At 37.1% G+C, this 20,087-nt stretch overlaps 1 protein-coding gene across 1 annotated transcript in view; it reads left to right on the top strand.

Moving 5' to 3' along the window:
* Positions 1 to 20,087, top strand: part of RBBP8 (RB binding protein 8, endonuclease) — a 77,678-nt gene that overhangs the window by 45,442 nt on the left and 12,149 nt on the right. Inside the window, exons 7-14 of the mRNA XM_065889342.1 lie at positions 657 to 761; positions 4,718 to 4,803; positions 6,314 to 6,423; positions 7,506 to 8,388; positions 8,468 to 8,594; positions 9,517 to 9,605; positions 10,499 to 10,616; positions 19,830 to 19,970. Of these exons, the coding sequence (XP_065745414.1) occupies positions 657 to 761; positions 4,718 to 4,803; positions 6,314 to 6,423; positions 7,506 to 8,388; positions 8,468 to 8,594; positions 9,517 to 9,605; positions 10,499 to 10,616; positions 19,830 to 19,970 (1,659 nt within the window). The remainder of the gene's footprint in view (positions 1 to 656; positions 762 to 4,717; positions 4,804 to 6,313; positions 6,424 to 7,505; positions 8,389 to 8,467; positions 8,595 to 9,516; positions 9,606 to 10,498; positions 10,617 to 19,829; positions 19,971 to 20,087) is intronic.

Here is a 20,087-nt window from a genome sequence, read left to right as displayed (position 1 = left end):
TGTTGTGGCCTCTCCCGTTGCGGAGCACAGGCTCCGGACGCGCAGGCTCAGCAGCCATGGCTCACGGGCCCAGCCGCTCCGCGGCATGTGGGATCTTCCTGGACCGGGGCACGAACCCGTGTCCCCTGCATCGGCAGGCGGACTCTCAACCACTGCGCCACCAGGGAAGCCCATGCTTATTTATTTTTACATGTATACTGCTTTTTAATGATAATTTCTAGTTATAATTAGTAAAAGTCTATTTCCCTTTACTTTGTCCTTCTTTTGGTTTTCTTTGAATTAAACCCTTAAATAGTGGAATGATTTCTGATAAAGCATGTTTCAGCTTTCCTTCCAGAAAATGAAAACTCTAAAACAAAGATTGAAAAAGCTGTATGATGCAATATTCATTTCAAATGAACCTACTGATTTGCAATGATACACAAGAAAAAGATACATTAAAATATTACAACTCTAGAAGGCTTAGGTCAGAAGAATTTATCTGTTCCAGTCCTCTCTACCAACTTTGTTTCTCAGTGAAACTAAAGGAATAACCTTTTTAGAATATTAAAGTTACGTGAATAAAATGCACTTCTAGTGCATTTAAAGATAGATTTGTATTGGCTTATCATTTTTCATGATTGTTTATATGTAATCTCTCTTCTTTTTTCCCTTAGAATTGAGAAAAATACCAAAGTCTTCAACTCATCCACCACATAAACATAATGAACGTGAAATTCTAGTGGCTGACACTTGTGATCAGAGTCAAGCTTCAGTGGCTAGTAAGCAAGATACTGAGATTACTTTATAAGTTTAAAATTGGTGGACAAGAGTGACCGTCTGAATTAGACAACATTTTAAAGTATTTTCCGTATAATTTTGTTTGTATTATTTGTTGTTTAGTAGTCCTTTTCATATTGGAAAATAACGTTATCCTGTTATTAATTCATATTAATATTCCTATCCACATTAATTACAATTGCTAGTAATTTTAAGTAAATAAGGCTTTACTGTGGTTTACTCATTCATTCAATAAATATTTGGATGCCTAATGTATACCGGGCACTAAACAAAACAAAATCTTTAACCTCATAGAGCTTACAATCTAGTTGGGGAAGAGAGAAAATAAATATATGTTAGATGGATCAGGGGCTCTGAAGAAAAATAAAGCAGGGTAAGAGGAGATATTAGAAAGCCTCACTATAAAAGCAACATTTGAGCAGAGACTGAGGGAAGCAAGTGAGTCATGTTGATTTCTGGGGCAAGGGCATTCCAGGTGGAGAAGTCAGTAAGCACAAAGGCCTTGAGGTGGGGGCGTTCTTTGGTTTGACTGAGGAACATTAAGGAGCCCTGTGTGGCTGGGGCAGAGTGAGGGAAAGGGAGATTGGTTTGGGCAACTCTGTTCTTTAGAGTTGCTATTTGCTAAGAGGAGAGAGACTGGGAGCAGGAGGTTTGCAGGGTGGCTGAGGGTAGGGGTTTGGTTTTGAGAATATTTTGTTTTCAGATGCCGGGTAGACATTCAGGTAAAGATTTTGGATGGGTAGGTGGGTGTGAATGTAGAGAAGTCTAACGTAGAGATACAAATGGAAGTTGTTAGCATGTAGGTGGTGTCTGAAGCCATGAGACTGGATGAGATAGCCAAGCAAGTGAGTGAAGATGGGAAAGAGAAGAAGTTCCAGTACTTAGCCCTGAGGCACTCCATTATGTAAAGGAGTGATTCTCAGCTATTTTTTATTATCAATCCCACGTGGCCTTTTTAGACACCCTACCGCCCCCCTGCATCACTTCCCCCATGAGATTTTAATACTGCAGATATACTGTATTGAGTGTATGTGTATCTGTGTCTCATACATAAAAATATTTTTTTGCCCCCCAAGAACCATTTTCACTTCCTCGGAGGCAATATCGCAGCTGTTGGGATGATGATATAGAGATTGTGAAAATGAAGAACAACCAAGTAGCCAGAGAAGGAGCTGCCAGTGAGATAAGAGAACCAAGATAAAGTAGCGTCCTTTAAACCAAAAGAGAAAGGACGGAGTGGTCACTGTGGAGAACAGTGCTGATAGGTCGCAGAAGATGAAGACTGAGTATTGACCATTGGATGTGGTCCCCTGGGGATCACTGAGTGTTTAACTCTTAATGAGAGTTGTTAAAGTGTAGAGGTGATCAACTAGACTATCATGTTCAAGAGAACCGGAAGGAGCACTTGTGAACAAGTCCTTCTGGGCCTTTTTGTGGTGAAGGGGGAAGGGAGAACAGACAGTGGCTAAAGAGAAACATGGGTCCAGGGAGGATTTTAAAAGATGGTCTATTATAGCATATTCAGCATGTCTTTATGCTGATGGAATGATCTTGTAAAGAGAGAAATGAGTAATTCTGGAGAAAGAGGGAACAATTGCTAGATCCTTGAAAAAGTGAGAGGAGATGAAATGCAGAGCAAAACTGGGAGGACTGGCCATGGTTAATCACTTACTCATTTTATATTAGTAAAATTAGTAAAATCAGAGCCTATACTCTGAAAGCTACAAATTTTTTATATTAGTGTATGTATGTTTGTGTGCATGTGTGTAGACAGACTGTCAGGCAAAGGCTGCAGGGGATGTTAGACTGTGTCAGAACCTTGCTTCTCAGCACTCGGGAGCCCATTTTCTTCTGCTGCTGCCAGAACTTTACTCCATCAGTTGTTCTCTTATCCTGTATCTCCAGTTTCTCTGCAGGTTCTTTCTTTTCAACATAAAGATACATGTTATCTTTTGTCTTTTAAAATAACCCCCTCTTAATTGTCTCCACTCTCAGCTAGAGCTTCTCTTCAAAACTGAAAAAGCAGTCTGTGCTCAATTTCTCCTTTCTGTCAACTCCCATTCACTCCAGGAAGAAAAAGGGGTGCAGGGGAAGGGAGGAAGGAGGGCGGAAAAGAGGGAGAGGAAGGGGGAGAAAAGGGGACACATCCTCACACTCTCTTCTCTCACTCATTACATTGGAACTGCTTGGCAGTAGTCATCAGAGACCTCCGGGTTGTTAAATCTAGTGAATGCTTACCAGTCTTTATCTTACCTGACCTTTCTATGACACTTGACATTGCACACACTTTTTCTTGAAGTGGTGCCACTCTCCTGATTCTCTTACTTATTGTTCATTTTTCACCTTCCATTACTGGCTATTCTTTCTCCATCTGTCTTTTAATGTCACTGTCCCCAGTATATATGATCCTTGGCCTAGTCTTCTCTCATTTTCTTTTCTGGAGGAATCTTCACTTAGAGTTAGTATTCTGCTACCACCTATATGATAATTCCAAATCTATCTCTTTCCAAGACTTTTCTCTTGAATTCCAAACTGATGTATCTGCCTGCTATTGAACATCTATACCTGGATATCCTTCCACTTCAGCATGTCCAAAGTGAGACTTTCTTGTCAAACCTGCTTATCCTTTTATTTACAGTCTCAGTGAATGACAATTTACATACCTCTTTGAGTTACCTAAATCAGAAAACTTCAAATCATCTTAGATTCCTACTTCTTCAACTCTCACATGTAAACAGTCTCCAAGTCTTATTTATTGTACCTCCTACACATCTGTCATGCACATTCTTCTGCACCCACATGATATTAGCTTGGGCCATCAGCATCTCTCATGAGACTCTTTTAGTAATCTAATTAGTCCCGTTGCCTATTAGTGAGCACTTCTTGTTCTGTCAGCCTGTCTGAATCACCTTTTTAGCCCAAATATTGCATCTGTCCTCCATTAAAAAACCCTTGACTATCTCTTCATTGTCTACAGGATAAATTTTAAATTCTTTAGCATAATCTGATCCCTTATCAACCTGTCTGCACTCATGTCCTAACTACCATTTTAGCTTTTGCACTTTGATTTCCAGCAGTTGAACCACATGTAGTTGCCTGAACATGCAGTTTTGTTTCACATATCACACCTTCCACATACCTAGAATCCTCTCTGCCCCCAGGCCAGTTTAATTCCTTTTTCTCTCAAGGGTCAGCTTAGTCAACACTTGGTGAGCTTTCCTTGTTTTCTCAAGGCAGATTTAGGAGTCCTTGCTCTGTGTTTAAATGACCCCTTTTATGTACCTTTAATGTTTATCACATTTTATTGCAATTTTCTTTATACCTTTCAACTATAGCAGCCCATAAGCTCCTCGAGGACAACAGCCTTTTCTCTTCGTAGCACAATGCCTGAAACCTAGTATGTGCTACGTAAATACTTGTTGACTTATTGAAACTCTATACATAAAACTTTATAAAATATTTGAACACAGGTGAATTCTGTATAAATATTGTGTTAGCTTAAAACTTGAAAATTATGCAATGCTGAAAATCTCTCTGCACTGTGAGAGTTTTCATGAAGTGAAACTCTCATGAAAGTGTTTTCATGAAAGGTTACTATATAAATACGGTTTGATATTCATGCTGTGTCTTGTATCACAAGAACTCCATTTAATTATATGTTTTTTTTCCAGTGGAAATAAGAAAAATAATCTACCTGTTAACATTCAATTCATTTAGGAAAAATAGAAAACTAGCTGAAAAAGTTTGGCAAGTGTAAGTGCTAGATACCTGCAACTTACTGCAATTTATAGTAGATATTTTGGACTTCACGTAGAATTTTAAAAATTGTTCAGTGCCATTTTGTAAAGTGGTCCTTTGAGCTTTTTCTTTCCTTTTACGTATTTTTTCATACGTCTAGTTTCTACAATTGTATAATTTGTTTTTTTTTTAAACTTAGATACACATGGAAAAAGCAGTTATCCTCCTGATAATTTAGCTACAGTTGTTGGTGAAACACTTGGACTTAGTGTTCAAGATGAGTCTGTAAGTAATTGTTTACTTTGGTGATAATATGAGTTAATTAGTGTCTTTTGAGGTCAGTTTTTCGAGAATTGAGCAAGAGAAAAATTATTTTATCCAAAGATTATTGGATAAAGGCCTAGAACAAAAATTGATGTGACTAGAAAAGCCCATTTATATTATTCACCCCAAGCAGTCGCAGAAATCTAGAATCTTTAGAATTCTTGGGAGATATAGGTTGTGGGTTGAATCAAAATTTATATGACATAGAGGATTTAGCAACCGTCTTCCCTCTCCCCCTCTCCTCCCTACCCTATTCCAACTAAGAGAAGACTTTAAGAGAAGTCTTAAACCTTTAGGTTGATTTCAGAATTTATTGGATCTTTTCAACATCCTTTAAACCAGGCTTTGATTTGGAAGATAGTCTGAATTCTTGGGTCTACTATAGATCCTTTAATTCATCTTTGTCCTTATAAATGCCAGTCCAATTAGACCAGATCTTTAGGAATTGAGTCAGAAATTGACCCCATGATTTTCTTTTCGTTGTTTTAGTTCTTCCTTCCATCAGACACATTTACCTTTTTTCTTAATTGATCCCTAAAAAATGGAAACCTTGAATTCTTCAGTCTTAGGGAAGTTTCATTTTGGTACAGCTTTAAAACTATTCTTTTGCTTTAGTCATTAAATGTATATATTGAATATACATTTAATATATGTAAATGTATATTCAAACCATTGAATTGGTTTTTCACTGCATTTGAATTTTTTTTTTTTTTGGTCCTTTCTAGTTTTAAATCTCTCTTCAAGTGATAGTGGGTAGTTTTTACCCTTTGAACTTTAAATGTTTTAATGGTTTTTAATTCCGTCCTGCCCATAAACCTGGCAAGTCAGTAGTTTAGACACCAAATCTAGTAACGGAACTGATCTCTAAAGACCTGCTGCTCAAAGTGTGATCCACAGGCCGACAGCATTTGCATCCTTGGAAATTTGTTAGAGATAGAAAATCTCAAACCTAACCCCAGACCTACTGAAAGAGAACTTATATTTTCACAAGATCCTCAGTTGATTTGTATGCATGTTAAAGTTCAGGAAGCACGGCTCTCTAAAGCATCCTTTTAAATTTGTCTCCTATAAGTATGATCAGTCATCTCTCTTCCCTTCCTCTAATCTAACTAATCTTGTTTTTTGGAATTGGCAACCACCAGTCTGCTTTCTGTCCTTATGAATTTACCTATTCTGAATAATTCATATATAAATGGGATCATATATGTGGCTTTTGAGCCTGGCGTCTTTCACTTAGCCTCATCCACATCATAACGTGTATCAGTATTTCATTCCTTTTTAAGAATAAATAATCTTGGGACTACCCTGGCAGTCCAGTGGTTAAGACACCACGCTTCCACTGCGGGGGGCACGGATTTGATCCCTGGTCAGGGAACTAAGATCCCACATGCTGTGTGGCACGGCCAAAAAAACAAAGAGAGAATTAATAATCTTCCATTGTATTTATGTACTTTATATTTTATTATTGAAGGAATCTCGAGGTCCTATGAGCCCTGTTGGTGATGAGCTCTACCACTGTCTGGAAGGAGATCACAAAAAACCTTTTGAGGAATCTAGAAGAAATAGTGAAGATAGTTTAAGGTAATTTGGGGCACTTTGGTAAAAACTTACAAACTGTCGATGAAATTCCATTACAGTGAGTTCCATATATTTAAACTGTTTCTTTCCCTCAAGTTTGTTACTCTGGTTGTATTAATTTTTACTTAAAAAAATATATTCCCCAGTTTATGACCAATTGAGGGCTTTTTGTGTTAATGTAGAGAGATGGATATTACTTTTAGATTCTTTCTGTACTTCTATCAAGGAGTACTTAAGAGGTCCCAGCCTTATCTCCTTTAAAGATCCAATCATCCCTTCTGGGTTTGTATTTTCAAAAACTGGACATTTTATGAAATCCATTATTAGTTCAGATGAGCTTCCAAGATTGGGATACATCTTGTTTTTACTAATTTCAGAACATCCCTTAACTAACAGTACCTATATTTATGTGGTACTTTGCTTTTTAAAAGAGCTTTCAGTATTAGATACATAACATTTAATTTGTCATCATAGTAACTCATTAAAGTAGGTTTTATTACCCCCATTTTTTACAGTCAACAAAAATGCAGCTTCACAAGTTTAAATGTCTTTTTAAGACCACACAGCTATTAAGTATGAGAGTCAGAGCTCTTAGCCATTCCACGTCTTCAAACTTAACCCTAATGCTCTTTCTACTGCCACAGCTGTCTCCTCTGCTACAGGCAGTCTGGGTCTTGAGTTATGTTCAATTCTGTAGTATAAGAATTTTGTTTCTTGGAGTTACTCATGATAAGATTTCGTAACAGCAAAAGAATTTGGGTCCCCAGTGGGATTTACTAAAATATGATTTTATTATATAGTGAATTTATTTAAGTTACTTAGGAAAAATATTTATAGATAGGAATATCATTGTATTGAAATAGGTTTGCTGTATCATTTCCCTCTGCTTTTTGTCAGCCAAATAAAGAGAAGCCAGCAACTATATTGTATCTTAAATTTTGGTTAATGGTCTGCGTCTGAGATGTGGATAAGACCTTGCTATTAATAATTGTATATTAGCAAAAGTTTTCTCATTATGCTTGTCTTTTAATTTTTACCTTATTTCTTTAATAGGAAAAAAGCTTTACCACTCTTTATTTTTTTAGATTTTCAGATTCTAATTCAAAGCCTCCTCCTCAAGAAGAATTGACTACTCGGGTATCATCTCCTGTATTTGGAGCTACCTCTAACGTGAAAAGTAGTTTAGGTTTGAATACAAGTTTGTCCCCTTCTCTTTTAGAGACTGGGAAAAAAAACCATCTGAAAACAATGCCTTTCAGCAACACTTCTAATTCTAGATCAGAGAAACCTAGATTAAAATCTGAAGATGGTGCCCTTTTCACACATCATAATATTGGGGCTGAAGTGAAGAAGATCACTAACCAGTCATCTTCTAATAAGCAGATGCTTATAAATAAAAATACAAGTGAGCAGGATAGTATTGATCACATTAAAGATACTGTTACTGATAAAGATAAACATGTGGTAGCCCTGAAATCACTGGGAGGCCGAACCAAAAGGAAGAAAATCGAGGAAGAAAGTGAAGATGAAGTAAGCTGCCCCCAAGCCTCCTTTGATAAAGAAAATGCTTTTCCTTTTCCACCGGATAGTCATTCTTACATGAATGGAGACTATGTGATGGATAAACCTCTGGATCTGTCTGATCGATTTTCAGCTATTCAGCGTCAAGAGAAAAGCCAAGGAAGTGAGAACTCTAAAATCGGATTTAGGCAAGTGACTCTCTATGAGGTTTTGAAGCCTGTTCCAAAGGGCTCTTCCTCAAGCCGTAAGGCCTTGAGTGGGAGCTGTGGGTTAATCAGAGAGTCCCCAGAAGAGCCCAGCAGCTTACAGGAGTCCCTCCTCCAGTCCTTGAATAAATCTCCAGATAATAAAACACTGTTACAAATAAAGGAAGAAAATTCTATCTTTAAAATCCCTCTACGTCCACGTGAAAGTTTGGAGACAGAGAATCTTTTTGATGACATGAAGGTTTGTGTTAAATGTTCAAGGATTTTGATTAAAATGGTTGTTGTGATTTCTCCTAGATGCTAATAATTCTTTGTTTTAGGGTGCTGGTTCTCGTGAGCCTATAAAAATAAAAACCAGGTCAGTCCATGGAGCATGTGAACTTGCATCAGTTCTTCAGTTAAATCCATGTAGAATTGCTAAAACAAAGTCTCTACAAAACAACCAAGGTATGTACACTATAAATAGCATTTCTACTCTTTTTTAATGACTTTAAATTGAGTATTGTAATATATTATGTACATTCTTTGGATAGACTGAATTATTTTCAGAAAAAATATCTTATCCCTGTGTGTTTCTGTGTTTATAGCACAATTCTTATTGGTTTCACTTTACATGTGATTTTCCTGCTTTTTGAAAAAATAAATTGACATCTTTAATACCTACTTTCTATAGGTGATTTTATAGATTTACCTGTTCTATGTAGTTGTTTCTTACTTTCTTTACAAAAAGAAAGCTTTAAAAAATTTAAACTATACAGATTTTAAAAATATAAAAAGTAGAAATTTATCGTCCAAACCTTGTTCCTCACCCATAGATAGCCTGTCCTTTTCTTTGCATTTACATGTATATCTGTAAACATTTGCATATGCTAACTCTGTGTTTAACCTTTTGAGGAACTATCTAACTTTCTTCCAAAGGAGCTACAACATTTTACATTCCCACCAGCAGCATGAGGGTTCCAATTTCTTCACATTTTGAGGGTTCCAGTTTCTCCACATTCTCACCAACACTTGTTACTGTCTGTCTTTTTGATTCTAGCCATCCTGTGGGTGTGAAGTTATATCTCAGTTGTGGTTTTGATTTGCCTTTCCCTGATGGCTAATGATGTTGCACATCTTTTCATGTACTTATTGGCCAGTTGTATATCTTCTTTGAAGGACTGTCTCTTCATGTCCTTTGCTTATTCTTAATTGAAGTAATTGTCTTATTATTGAGTTGTGACAGTTCTTTATATATCCTAGGTACAAGTCCTTTATCAGACATATGATTTGCAAAACTTTTCTCATTCTGTGGGTCCCATAATGTTTTAAAGTGATGAGAATTTTAAAACTTTGTTTTTATTTGTGCATTTTTTTCTCCTTATCTAAGATGTATCCTTTGAAAACATCCAGTGGAGTATAGATCCAGGAGCAGACCTGTCTCAGTATAAAATGGATATTACTGTAGTAGATACAAAGGTAAGTTAGAAAATAGAACCAAAGCCCATTGTGGTTATTCTAGTGTATTGTTAGTCACCCTGCTGTCCTGACTCACTCTGTGACCTTGAGGGAATCACATACCTCTTACAGCCTTCATGTATTTGTTCAGAAAACTATGAAATAATAACACTTATTATGCCAACATTATAGTATTTTTGAAAGTGTAATAATAATACTTTCTGACTTTAGAGAACTTTGCTGAAAAATATAGTTTTAAAATAATGTAAAATGCTAATTACATATTTTAAATAGTTTTATTTTTTTATCAAAAGATAAAATAATCTACCTTCAAGAAAAAAATTTCATTTTTCCCAGTTGGCTAATTTTTTTAAATACTGTGTATTTTTTCATTAAAATTCATAGCAGAAATAAATTTTTTGGTTTGTATTTAGGTTCTTCATAGTTTGAGAAGTTCTCTTTCACTTGGTAGCATATTAATAAAGTATGTAACATTTGCTAGAGTAATAATAAATATCCATTAAGAAATCAAATTTGACTTGTGAACTTTTGTTCTTAGTGTACATTGATGTTCATTTCTGTGAAGCAGATTAGGGAAGAAAGGAAGCTCCAGGGATCGTGGTAACGCATAGTTCTCTCATGCTTGGCAGCAGTCCTTTTCCTAGGCTTGAGAGACGATGCTTGTATATCAAAGCTAAAAATGGTTTATAGGCATTTAAACCTAAATGTATCTATATTCCTAAAGGGTAAAGGTAAATATTACTTAATGCTACTGAAATGTAAGTGTACACTTAAAAATGATTAAAATGGTAACATTTATGTTATGTATATTTTACCCCACCCCCCAAAAAAAGTAAATATTAGGACGTAAAGGAATGATTGTTAAAATTTTGAATTTTTAAATATTTATTCAGGATGGCAGTCAGTCAAGATTAGCAGGAGGAGAGACAGTGGACATGGACTGTACATTGGTTAGTGAAACTATGCTTTTAAAAATGAAGAATCAAGAGCAGAAGGGAGAAAAAAGTCCAAGTAAGATTTGATTTTTTTTTAATTTTAATACAAATGTGGAGGGAAGTTTATAGACATACCATTGCACTGATGAGTATAAGTGACCTCTTCACCATAAACTAGTTTTTTTCCTCCCCTGTTCTCATAATACTAGATTTCTCTTTAGTAAAGCTTAGTGTCAATATTTCAGGAAAAAAATCTTTAGTAAAAATAATTTTTATTTCCAAAAGAATTCAAGTTGTTTCCAGGGGTCAGCAAACTACAGCCAGCTACCAGTTTTGTAAGTAAAGTTTTACTGGAACGCAGCCTCACTCGTTTATTTATTGCCTATGGCTGCTTGTTGAACACAGCAGCAGAGCTGAGTAGTTTCTGCAGAGACCTTATGGCCCCACAGGCCTAAAATATTTACTGTCTGGCCCTTTAAGAAAAAGTTTCCTGATCCCTGGTTTAGACAATTTTTTTAATAAAAGGTGTAAAGGGAATCTTGAGAGTCCTGTTTTAGAAATACTATTTTCCAAAGCAGTTTGATAAGGGAAAAATGGGAGGATTCCACTGAGAAGTATTAGTATAGATTTGCAAATTAGCAGTAAACTAAGAATGATAGTGTATATGATGAGTGAGTGACTCTGCCATATTCTACTTCTATGGAAAAGGAGATTTGGCAAAACTACAGCCCTTTGTAGTGAGAAACTGTTAATTCTTCATCTAAAGCCTTGATTTTCTGAAAGAGGTGGGAACAATGGAAGGATTTCATTTGGCACCACCTTAGTAACATTCCTAACTACAGAGGCATATGACATGAGATCAACTAGACTGGGAATAGTTGTCATTCATCACCCTTATGTGTTAAAGAGTTAGGACCTGCCACATGATGCAGGGCTAAAAGCAGAGGCCTTTTCCAATGATCGTCTCTTAGAATTGAGGACATTCAGACTGTGTGTGCATCTTCTGCTGAATATTCTCTAGTCTACCTGCTTAGGGCCCAGTAGTAAAACAGCCAGTCTTATCCTTGCTTCTTAAGAAACACCTTATCTCTTGCTGCCCCAAATGCAGTAAGTGAGAGAAAATTTTAATAGCCTTTGCCTTAATTCTTTGTTCTTGAGTAATAATATCCATACAGTCAAGTACCTGGCTGCCTACGTTGAGAGGACAGTACCTATTAAAAGTAAACCTTAACCAGGTGTCCGCTCCTCTGGTGAGATGGGGCCGGAAGATGCTCTCCTCAGCTCCTTGCCTGGGTGGGCAAGTTAGGCACTATGGCCAGCAGAAATCCTCGTTTGAGGGTCCCACCAAGTTCCCCAGTCAGAGTGCTCCAGCTGAGCAGCTGCCTGGGACTACTGCTCGGGCACTGCAGAAAGCCTTTTTGGAATATGACATGTTATCACTTTGGGACCATTGGCCAGCTGCTCCTGACTTGGCCACATGAAGGCTCAGACTGCCCCAGTCTCTGAACTGAAGAGAACCAACACTATTAGCATATCTCTCACCACCATGAATGCAAGGTATTTCAATGAAGAGTATCAGGAGGACATCTACAAATCCCAGACAGGCATGTGCAAGCTCTGAGGAATGGTGGAATAACCCAATGTATCTGGGTGACCTTTGGAGACAGCTGTGACAGAGCTACAACTGGGCAGTGGCTGACACCCAACTCGTGGCCCACCTTCTCCTGCCATGTGGCTGACAGGGTCTTAGTGCTCTAGCAAGCTGTCAGGCCTGAGCCTCTGAGGTGGAAGAGTCGAGTTCAGGACATTGGTTCACCAGAGACCTCCCGGCCCCACATAATATCAGTTGGCAAGAACCCTCCCAGAGGTCTTCGTCTCAATGCTAAGACACACCTCCACTCAGTGGCCAGCAACCTCTAGTGCTGGACACCCCATGCCAAACAACTAGCAAGACAGGAACACAACCCCACCCATTAGCAGAGAGGCTGCCTGAAATCATGCTAAGTTCACAGACCCCTAAAAACACCACTAGACGCGATCCTACCCACCAGAAAGGCAAGATCCAGCCTCATCCACCAGAACACAGGCACCAGTCCCCTTCACCAGGAAGCCTACACAACCCACTGAACCAACCTTACCCACTAGGGGCAGACACCAAAAACAACAGAAACTATGAACCTGCAGCCTGCAAACACCCCCCAAACACAGTAAGTTAAACAAAAAAGAGAAACACACAGCAGATGAAGGAGCAAGGTAAAACCCCACCCAACCAAACAAATGAAGAGGAAATAGGCAGTCTACCTGAAAAAGGAATTCAGAGTAATGATAGTAAAGATGATCCAAAATCTTGGAAATAGAATGGAGAAAATTACAAGAAACGTGTAACAAGGACCTAGAAGAACTCAAGAGCAAACAAACAATGATGAACAGCACAGTGAATGAAATTAAAAATTCTCTAGAAGGAATCAATAGCAGAATAACTGAGGCAGCAGAACGGATAAGTGACCTGAAAGATAAAATAGTAGAAATAACTACCACAGAGCAGAATAAAGAAAAAAAAGAATGAAAAGAATTGAGGACAGCCTCAGAGACCTCTGGGACAACATTAAACGCACCAACATTCGAATTATAGGGGTCCCAGAAGAAGAAGAGAAAAAGGGACTGAGAAAATATTTGAAGAGATTATACTTGAAAACTTACCTAATATGGGAAAGGAAATAGTCAAGTCCAGGAAGCACAGATAGTCCCATACAGGATACATCCAAGGAGAACACAGCAAGACACGTACTAATCAAACTATCAAAAATTAAATACAAAGAAAAAATATTAAAAGCAGCAAGGGAAAAGCAACAAATAACATACAAGGGAATCCCCATAAGGTTAACAGCTGATCTTTCAGCAGAAACTCTGCAGTCCAGAAGGGTGCTGCAGGACATACTTAAAGAGATGAAAGGAAAAAACCTACAACCAAGATTACTCTACCCAGCAATGATATCATTCGGATTTGACGAGAAATTAAAGCCTTTACAGACAAGCAAAAGCTAAGAGAATTCAGCACCACCAAACCAGCTTTACAACAAATGCTAAAGAATTTCTCTAGGCAGGAAACACAAGAGAAGGAAAAGACCTACAATAACAAACCCAAGACAATTAAGAAAATTGTATAGGAACATATACATTGATAACTGCCTTTAATGTAAATGGATTAAATGCTCCAACCAAAAGACATACACTGGCTGAATGGATACAAAAACAAGACAGATATATGCTGTCTACAAGAGACCCGTTTCAGACCTAGGGACACATACAGACTGAAAGTGAGGGGATGGAAAAAGGTATTCCATGCAAATGGAAATCAGAAGAAAGCTGGAGTAGCAATTCTCATATCAGACAAAATAGACTTTAAAGACTGTTACAAGAGACAAAGAAGAACACTACATAATGATCAAGGGATCAATCCAAGAAGAAGATATAACAATTGTAAATATTTATGCACCCAGCATAGGAGCACCTCAATACATAAGGCAAATGCTAACAGCCATAAAAGGGGAAATCAACAGTAACACAATAATAGTAGGGGACGTTTAACACCCACTTTCACCAATGGACAGATCATCCAATGGAAAATAAATAAGGAAACACAAGCTTTAAATGACACAGTAAACAAGATGGACTTAATTGATATTTCTAGGATATTCCATCCAAAACCAGCAGAATACTTTTTCTCAAGTGCTCACGGAACATTCTCCAGAGTACATCATATCTTCTCACAAATCAAGCCTTGGTAAATTTGAGAAAATTGAAATCGTATCAAGTATCTTCTGACCACAACGCTATAAGACTAGATATCAGTTACAGGAAAAAAAACTAAAAAATACAAACACATGGAGGCCAAACAGTACACTACTAAATAACCAAGAGATCAGTGAAGAAATCAAAGAGGGAATCAAAAAATACCTAGAAACAAATGACAGTGAAAACATGATGACCCAAAACCTATGGGATGCAGCAAAAGCAGTTCTAAGACGGAAGTTTATAGCAATACAATCCTACCTCAAGAAACAAGAAAAATCTCAAATAAACAACCTAACCTTACACCTAAAGCAACTAGAGAAAGAGGAACAAAAAATACCCAAAGTTAGCAGCAGGAAAGAGATCATAAAGATCAGATCATAAATAAATGAAAAGGAAATGACAGCAAAGATCAATAAAATTAAAGATGGTTCTCTGAGAAGATAAACAAAATTGATAAACCTTTAGCCACACTCATTAAGAAAAAAAAGGGAGAAGACTATACGCAACAGAATTAGAAATGAAAAAGGAGAAGTAACAACTGTCACTGCAGAAATACAAAGGATCATGGGAGATTACTGCAAGCACCTATATGCCAATAAAGTGGACAACCTGGAAGAAATGGACAAATTCTTAGAAAAGCACAACCTTCACCGAGACTGAACCAGGAAGAAATAGAAAATATAAACAAACGAATCACAAGCACTGAAATTGAAACTGTGATTAAAAATCTTCCAACAAACAAAAGCCCAGGACCAGATGGCTTCACAGGCGAATTCCATCAAATATTTAGAGAAGAGATAACACCTATCCTTCTCAAACTCTTCCAAAATATAGCAGAGGGAGGAACACTCCCAAATTCATTCTGTGAGGCCACCATCACCCTGATACCAAAACCAGACAAAGATGTCACAAAAAAAAAGAATACAGGCTGATATCACCGATGAACATAGATGCAGAAATCCTCAACAAAATACTAGCATACAGAATCCAACAGCACATTAAAAGGATCAATACACCATGATCAAGTGGGGTTTATCCCAGGAATGCAAGGATTCTTCAATATATGGAAATCAATCAATGTGATAAACCATATTAACAAACTGAAGGAGAAAAACTATATGATCATCTCAATAGATGCAGAAAAAGCTTTCAACGAAATTCAACACCCATTTATGATAAAACCCTCCAGAAAGTAGGCATAGAGGGAACCTATCTCAACATGATAAAGGCCATATATGACAAACCCACAGCCAACATCATTCTCAATTGTGAAAAACTGAAACCATTTCCACTAAGATCAGGAAAAAAACAAGGTTGTCCCCTCTCACCACCATTATTCAACATAGTTTTGGAAGTTTTAGCCACAGCAATCAGAGAAGAAAAAGAAATAAAAGGAATCCAAATCAGAAAAGAAGAAGTAAAACTGTCACTGTTTGCAGATTACATGATGCTATACATAGAGAATCCTAAAGATGCTACCTGAAAACTACTAGAGCTAATCAATGAATTTGGTAAAGTAGCAGGATACAGAATTAATGCACAGAAATCTCTTGCATTCCTATACACTAACAATGAAAAATCTGAAAGAGAAATTAAGGAAACACTCCCATTTCCCATTGTAACAAAAAGAAGAGGAGACAAAAGACCTGTATGCAGAAAACTATAAGACACCGATAAAAGATTAAAGACAATACAGACAGATGGAGAGATATACCATATTCTTGTATTGGAAGAATCAACATTGTGAAAGTGACTATACTAACCAAAGCAATCTACAGATTCAGTGCAATCCCTGTCAAACTACCAATGACATTGTTCACAGAACTAGAACAAAAAATTTCACAATTTGTATGGAAACAACAAAAGACCCCGAATAGCCAAAACAATCTTGAGAAAGAAAAACGGAGCTGGAGGAATCAGGCTCCCTGACTTCAGACTATACTACAAAGCTACAGTAATCAAGACGATATGGTACTGGCACAAAAACAGAAATATAGATCAGTGGAATGGGATAGAAAGCCCAGAGATAAACCCACGCACATATGATCACCTTATTTTTTATATAGGAGGCAAGAGTATACAATGGAGAGAAGACAGCCTCTTCAATAAGTGGTGCTGGGAAAACTGTACAGCTACATGTAAAAGAATGAAATTAGAACACTCCCTAACACCATACACAAAAATAAACTCAAAATGGATTAAAGACCTAAATGTAAGGCCAGATACTATAAAACTCTTAGAGGAAATCATAGGCAGAACACTGTATGACATAAATCACAGCAAGATCCTTTGTGGCTCACCTCCTAGAGAAAGGGAAATAAAAACAAAAATAAACAAATGGGACCTAATGAAACTGAAAAGCTTTTGCACAGCAAAGGAAATCATAAACAAGACGAAAAGACAACCCTCAGAATGGGAGAAAATATTTGCAAACGAAGCAACTAACAAAGGATTAGTCTCCAAAATATACAAGCAGCTCAATGTCAAAAAAACAAACAATCCAATCCAAAATTGGGCAGAAGACCTAAATAGACATTTCTCCCAAGAAGATATACAGATTGCCAACAAACACATGAAAGGATGCTCAACATCACTAATCATTAGAGAAATGCAAATCAAATCTACAATGAGGTATCACCTCCCACCAGTCAGAATGGCCATCATCAAAAAATCTACAAACAATAAATGCTGGAGAGGATGTGGAGAAAAGGGACCCTCTTACACTGTTGGTGGGAATATAAATTGATATAGCCACTATGGAGAACAGTATGGAGGTTCCTTAAAAAACTAAAAATAGAACTACCGTACGACCCAGCAATCCCACTACCTGGCATATACCCTGAGAAAACCATAATTCAAGAAGAGTCATGTACCACAGTGTTCATTGCATCTCTATTTACAATAGCCAGGACATGGGACCAACCTAAGTGTCCATCAACAGATGAATGGATAAAGATGATGTGGCACATATATACAATGGAATATTACTCAGGCATAAAAAGAAACGAAATTGAGTTATTTGTAGTGAAGTGGATGGACCTTGAGTCTGTCATACAGAGTGAAGTAAGTCAGAAGGAGAAAAACAAATACCGTACGCTAACATATATGTGGAATCTTTAAAAAAAGAAAATGTTTTGAAGAACCTGGGGTCAGGACAGGAATAAAGATGCAGACGTAGAGAATGGACTTGAGGACACGGGAAGGGGGAAGGGTAAGCTGGGACAAAGTGAGAGAGTGACATGGACATATATACACTACCAAATGTAAAATAGATAGCTAGTGGGAAGCAGCTGCATGGCACAGGGAGATCAGCTCCGTGCTTTGTGACCACCTAGAGGGGTGGAACAGGGAGGGTGGGTGGGAGATGCAAGAGGGAGGGGATATGGGGATATGTATATACGTATGGCTGATTCACTTTGTTATACAGCAGAAGCTAACCCACCATTGTAGAGCAATTATACTACAATAAAGATGTTGGAAAAAAAGAAAAGTAAACCTTAACAGTGATTTATTGTCTTTTTATAGTAAATGATGCTTAAATAACTTTCTTCTTAAGAAGATGACTTTGCTTTTAAGATTAGTTTTTTCCTGGGACCAGTTCCTGATAATGTTTTCCTCAGTTTTGTAGAAAAGGGAAAAACAAAGTATGACAACTTTGGCTTCAAATTTATGTAGTTAATCTAAGAAAATGATAGTTTCCTAAATATATTTGAAGCAAGTATCATATGTAGGTGAAACTAGAACTTAAACGAATGAGTTTAACTTGATCTTAAACTAAAATTACCTAGATAAATTTGACTAAGGTGTTGTGAGTACTATTGCTGAAAAATAAGTCACTCCAGTAATTTAGAGGATTAGAACAACAACCATTTTCTTATCTTTCATAGTTTCTGTGCCTCAGGAATTCAGGAAGGTCTGGGCTGGGTGGTTCTATCTCCGGGTCTCATGCAGTCATAGACACATGGTGACTCGAGCCGGAACAGCAGAGGGCTAGACAGATGGGAGATACTTCGCATCTCTCTCTCTTCTTATTCAGTCTCAGGGCTTCTCCATATAGTCTTTCCAGATGGGTTAGTTTGAGCTTCCTTATTACTTGGACACTAGGTTCCCAGAGTGAGCATCCCCAAAGAGCAAGGTAGAAGTGCATGATATTTTTATGATCTGGACTCAGGAGTTGCTCAGTAGGAGGAGTTCCAAGATCACATTTTAAGAACAGCAAATGGAATAGGAGATATTGTTGAGCCCATACTTGGAAAAAAACAGTCTGCCCATTTTACCCATAAAGTAGGTCTTTTTCATACTTAGAATTGGTTAAAGATGAAGCATACCATTAAACTCTCAATTACTACTATTTCAAGTCAAAAACTGATTTTTATATCTCTACTCTGTGTTAGACTTAGTAGATGCTGTGATAGAAAGATCAATAAGGATATGGTCTCTGTCCTCAAGCGCTTTACAATCAGAAGTCTGACCCGCAAACAAATAAATCATTAACTTATTGTGATTTCTAACAGCATACACAGAATGCTTTCAGAATGCGTAGCATACTGCCTGGCACATAGAAGTTATTTTTACTTACAGATTTGACCCTCAAAATGAAAAATGAACAAATGTTTAATCATTCAGTAATTATCAAGACACAGTTCTGTATCAGGAATTGGAGATAATAGTGAACAGAACAAAAGTACCTACCTCGTGGAGCTTACATTGTAATAGGGGAGAAACAAACAAGTATGGTATGCTAGATGATGGCAAGTGCTACGGAAAGATAAAACGGGGTGAGATGCCAGAGAGTCTGCATGGGGGGAGGTGGTAGTTACTTTATATAGAGTAATCTTGGTAGGCTTCAGTTTTGTCATATTTGTTAGCCAACTGAATCTACTTCTATTTTTAGTAAACTGGTGTTTTTAAAAATACAATTATATAATGGAAATGTAGTTAGTACTCTGAAGATGAAGTTAGCACTTTGCATATCAAATATGGAATTGAATTCATTATTTCTGTAACCCTGAACTTCCAAGTGTTAATGATAATGCAAGAAAATACTTTTTTGCTACCACATTAGAAAAATAAGCAGGTAAACAAAACTCTATAGAGGTTTTGATGTTATTTATACATAGTTTATTTAAACTTCATATTTTTCACCATTTATTATGCTGTGTTTTCTGTTCCTCACCATTCCTTTTGGTAGTTCCTTTTGGTTTAGTATGAATTATATTGATACATGAGCAGGTAGAGAGAAAAAGACTTTTTAACATTTATAATGACAGTAACAAAAACTAGCATTCTCTTGACATGAGTAAAGGACATTTGAAGGCATAACATAAAACCTTTATAAACGTGCAGTAACTACCCAGGCTTGGGGTTTACCCAGGCTTGGGGTTTGCCTCATACACATCTGAATTATTTTGTGGCAGTTCCTACAAGTTTCACATTGGTCTACATAGAAAGCAAAAAGCTTGCTTGTTGCCTAAGCCAATGCTTTTTCACACAGATGGAGAAAGAAAACTGAATGATAGCTTGGAAGATATGTTTGATCGGACTACACATGAAGAATATGAATCCTGTTTGGTGGATAGCTTCCCCCAAATAGCAGATGAAGAGGAGTCGTCAACTGTTACAAAAAAACCAAACTGTAAGGCACTTTCCTTTCTAATTATGGTTTTTCCAGTACACTGAGTTTAGTAAATTAAGTCATCATGCTTATTAAACAGAGGCTTAATGAGGTATCTTAACCAAGTTTCATGCTTCT

This window comes from Phocoena phocoena, chromosome 13 (assembly GCF_963924675.1).
Source record: "Phocoena phocoena chromosome 13, mPhoPho1.1, whole genome shotgun sequence".
NCBI lineage: Eukaryota > Metazoa > Chordata > Mammalia > Artiodactyla > Phocoenidae > Phocoena > Phocoena phocoena.
This window is presented reverse-complemented; position numbering and strand designations above follow the sequence as displayed.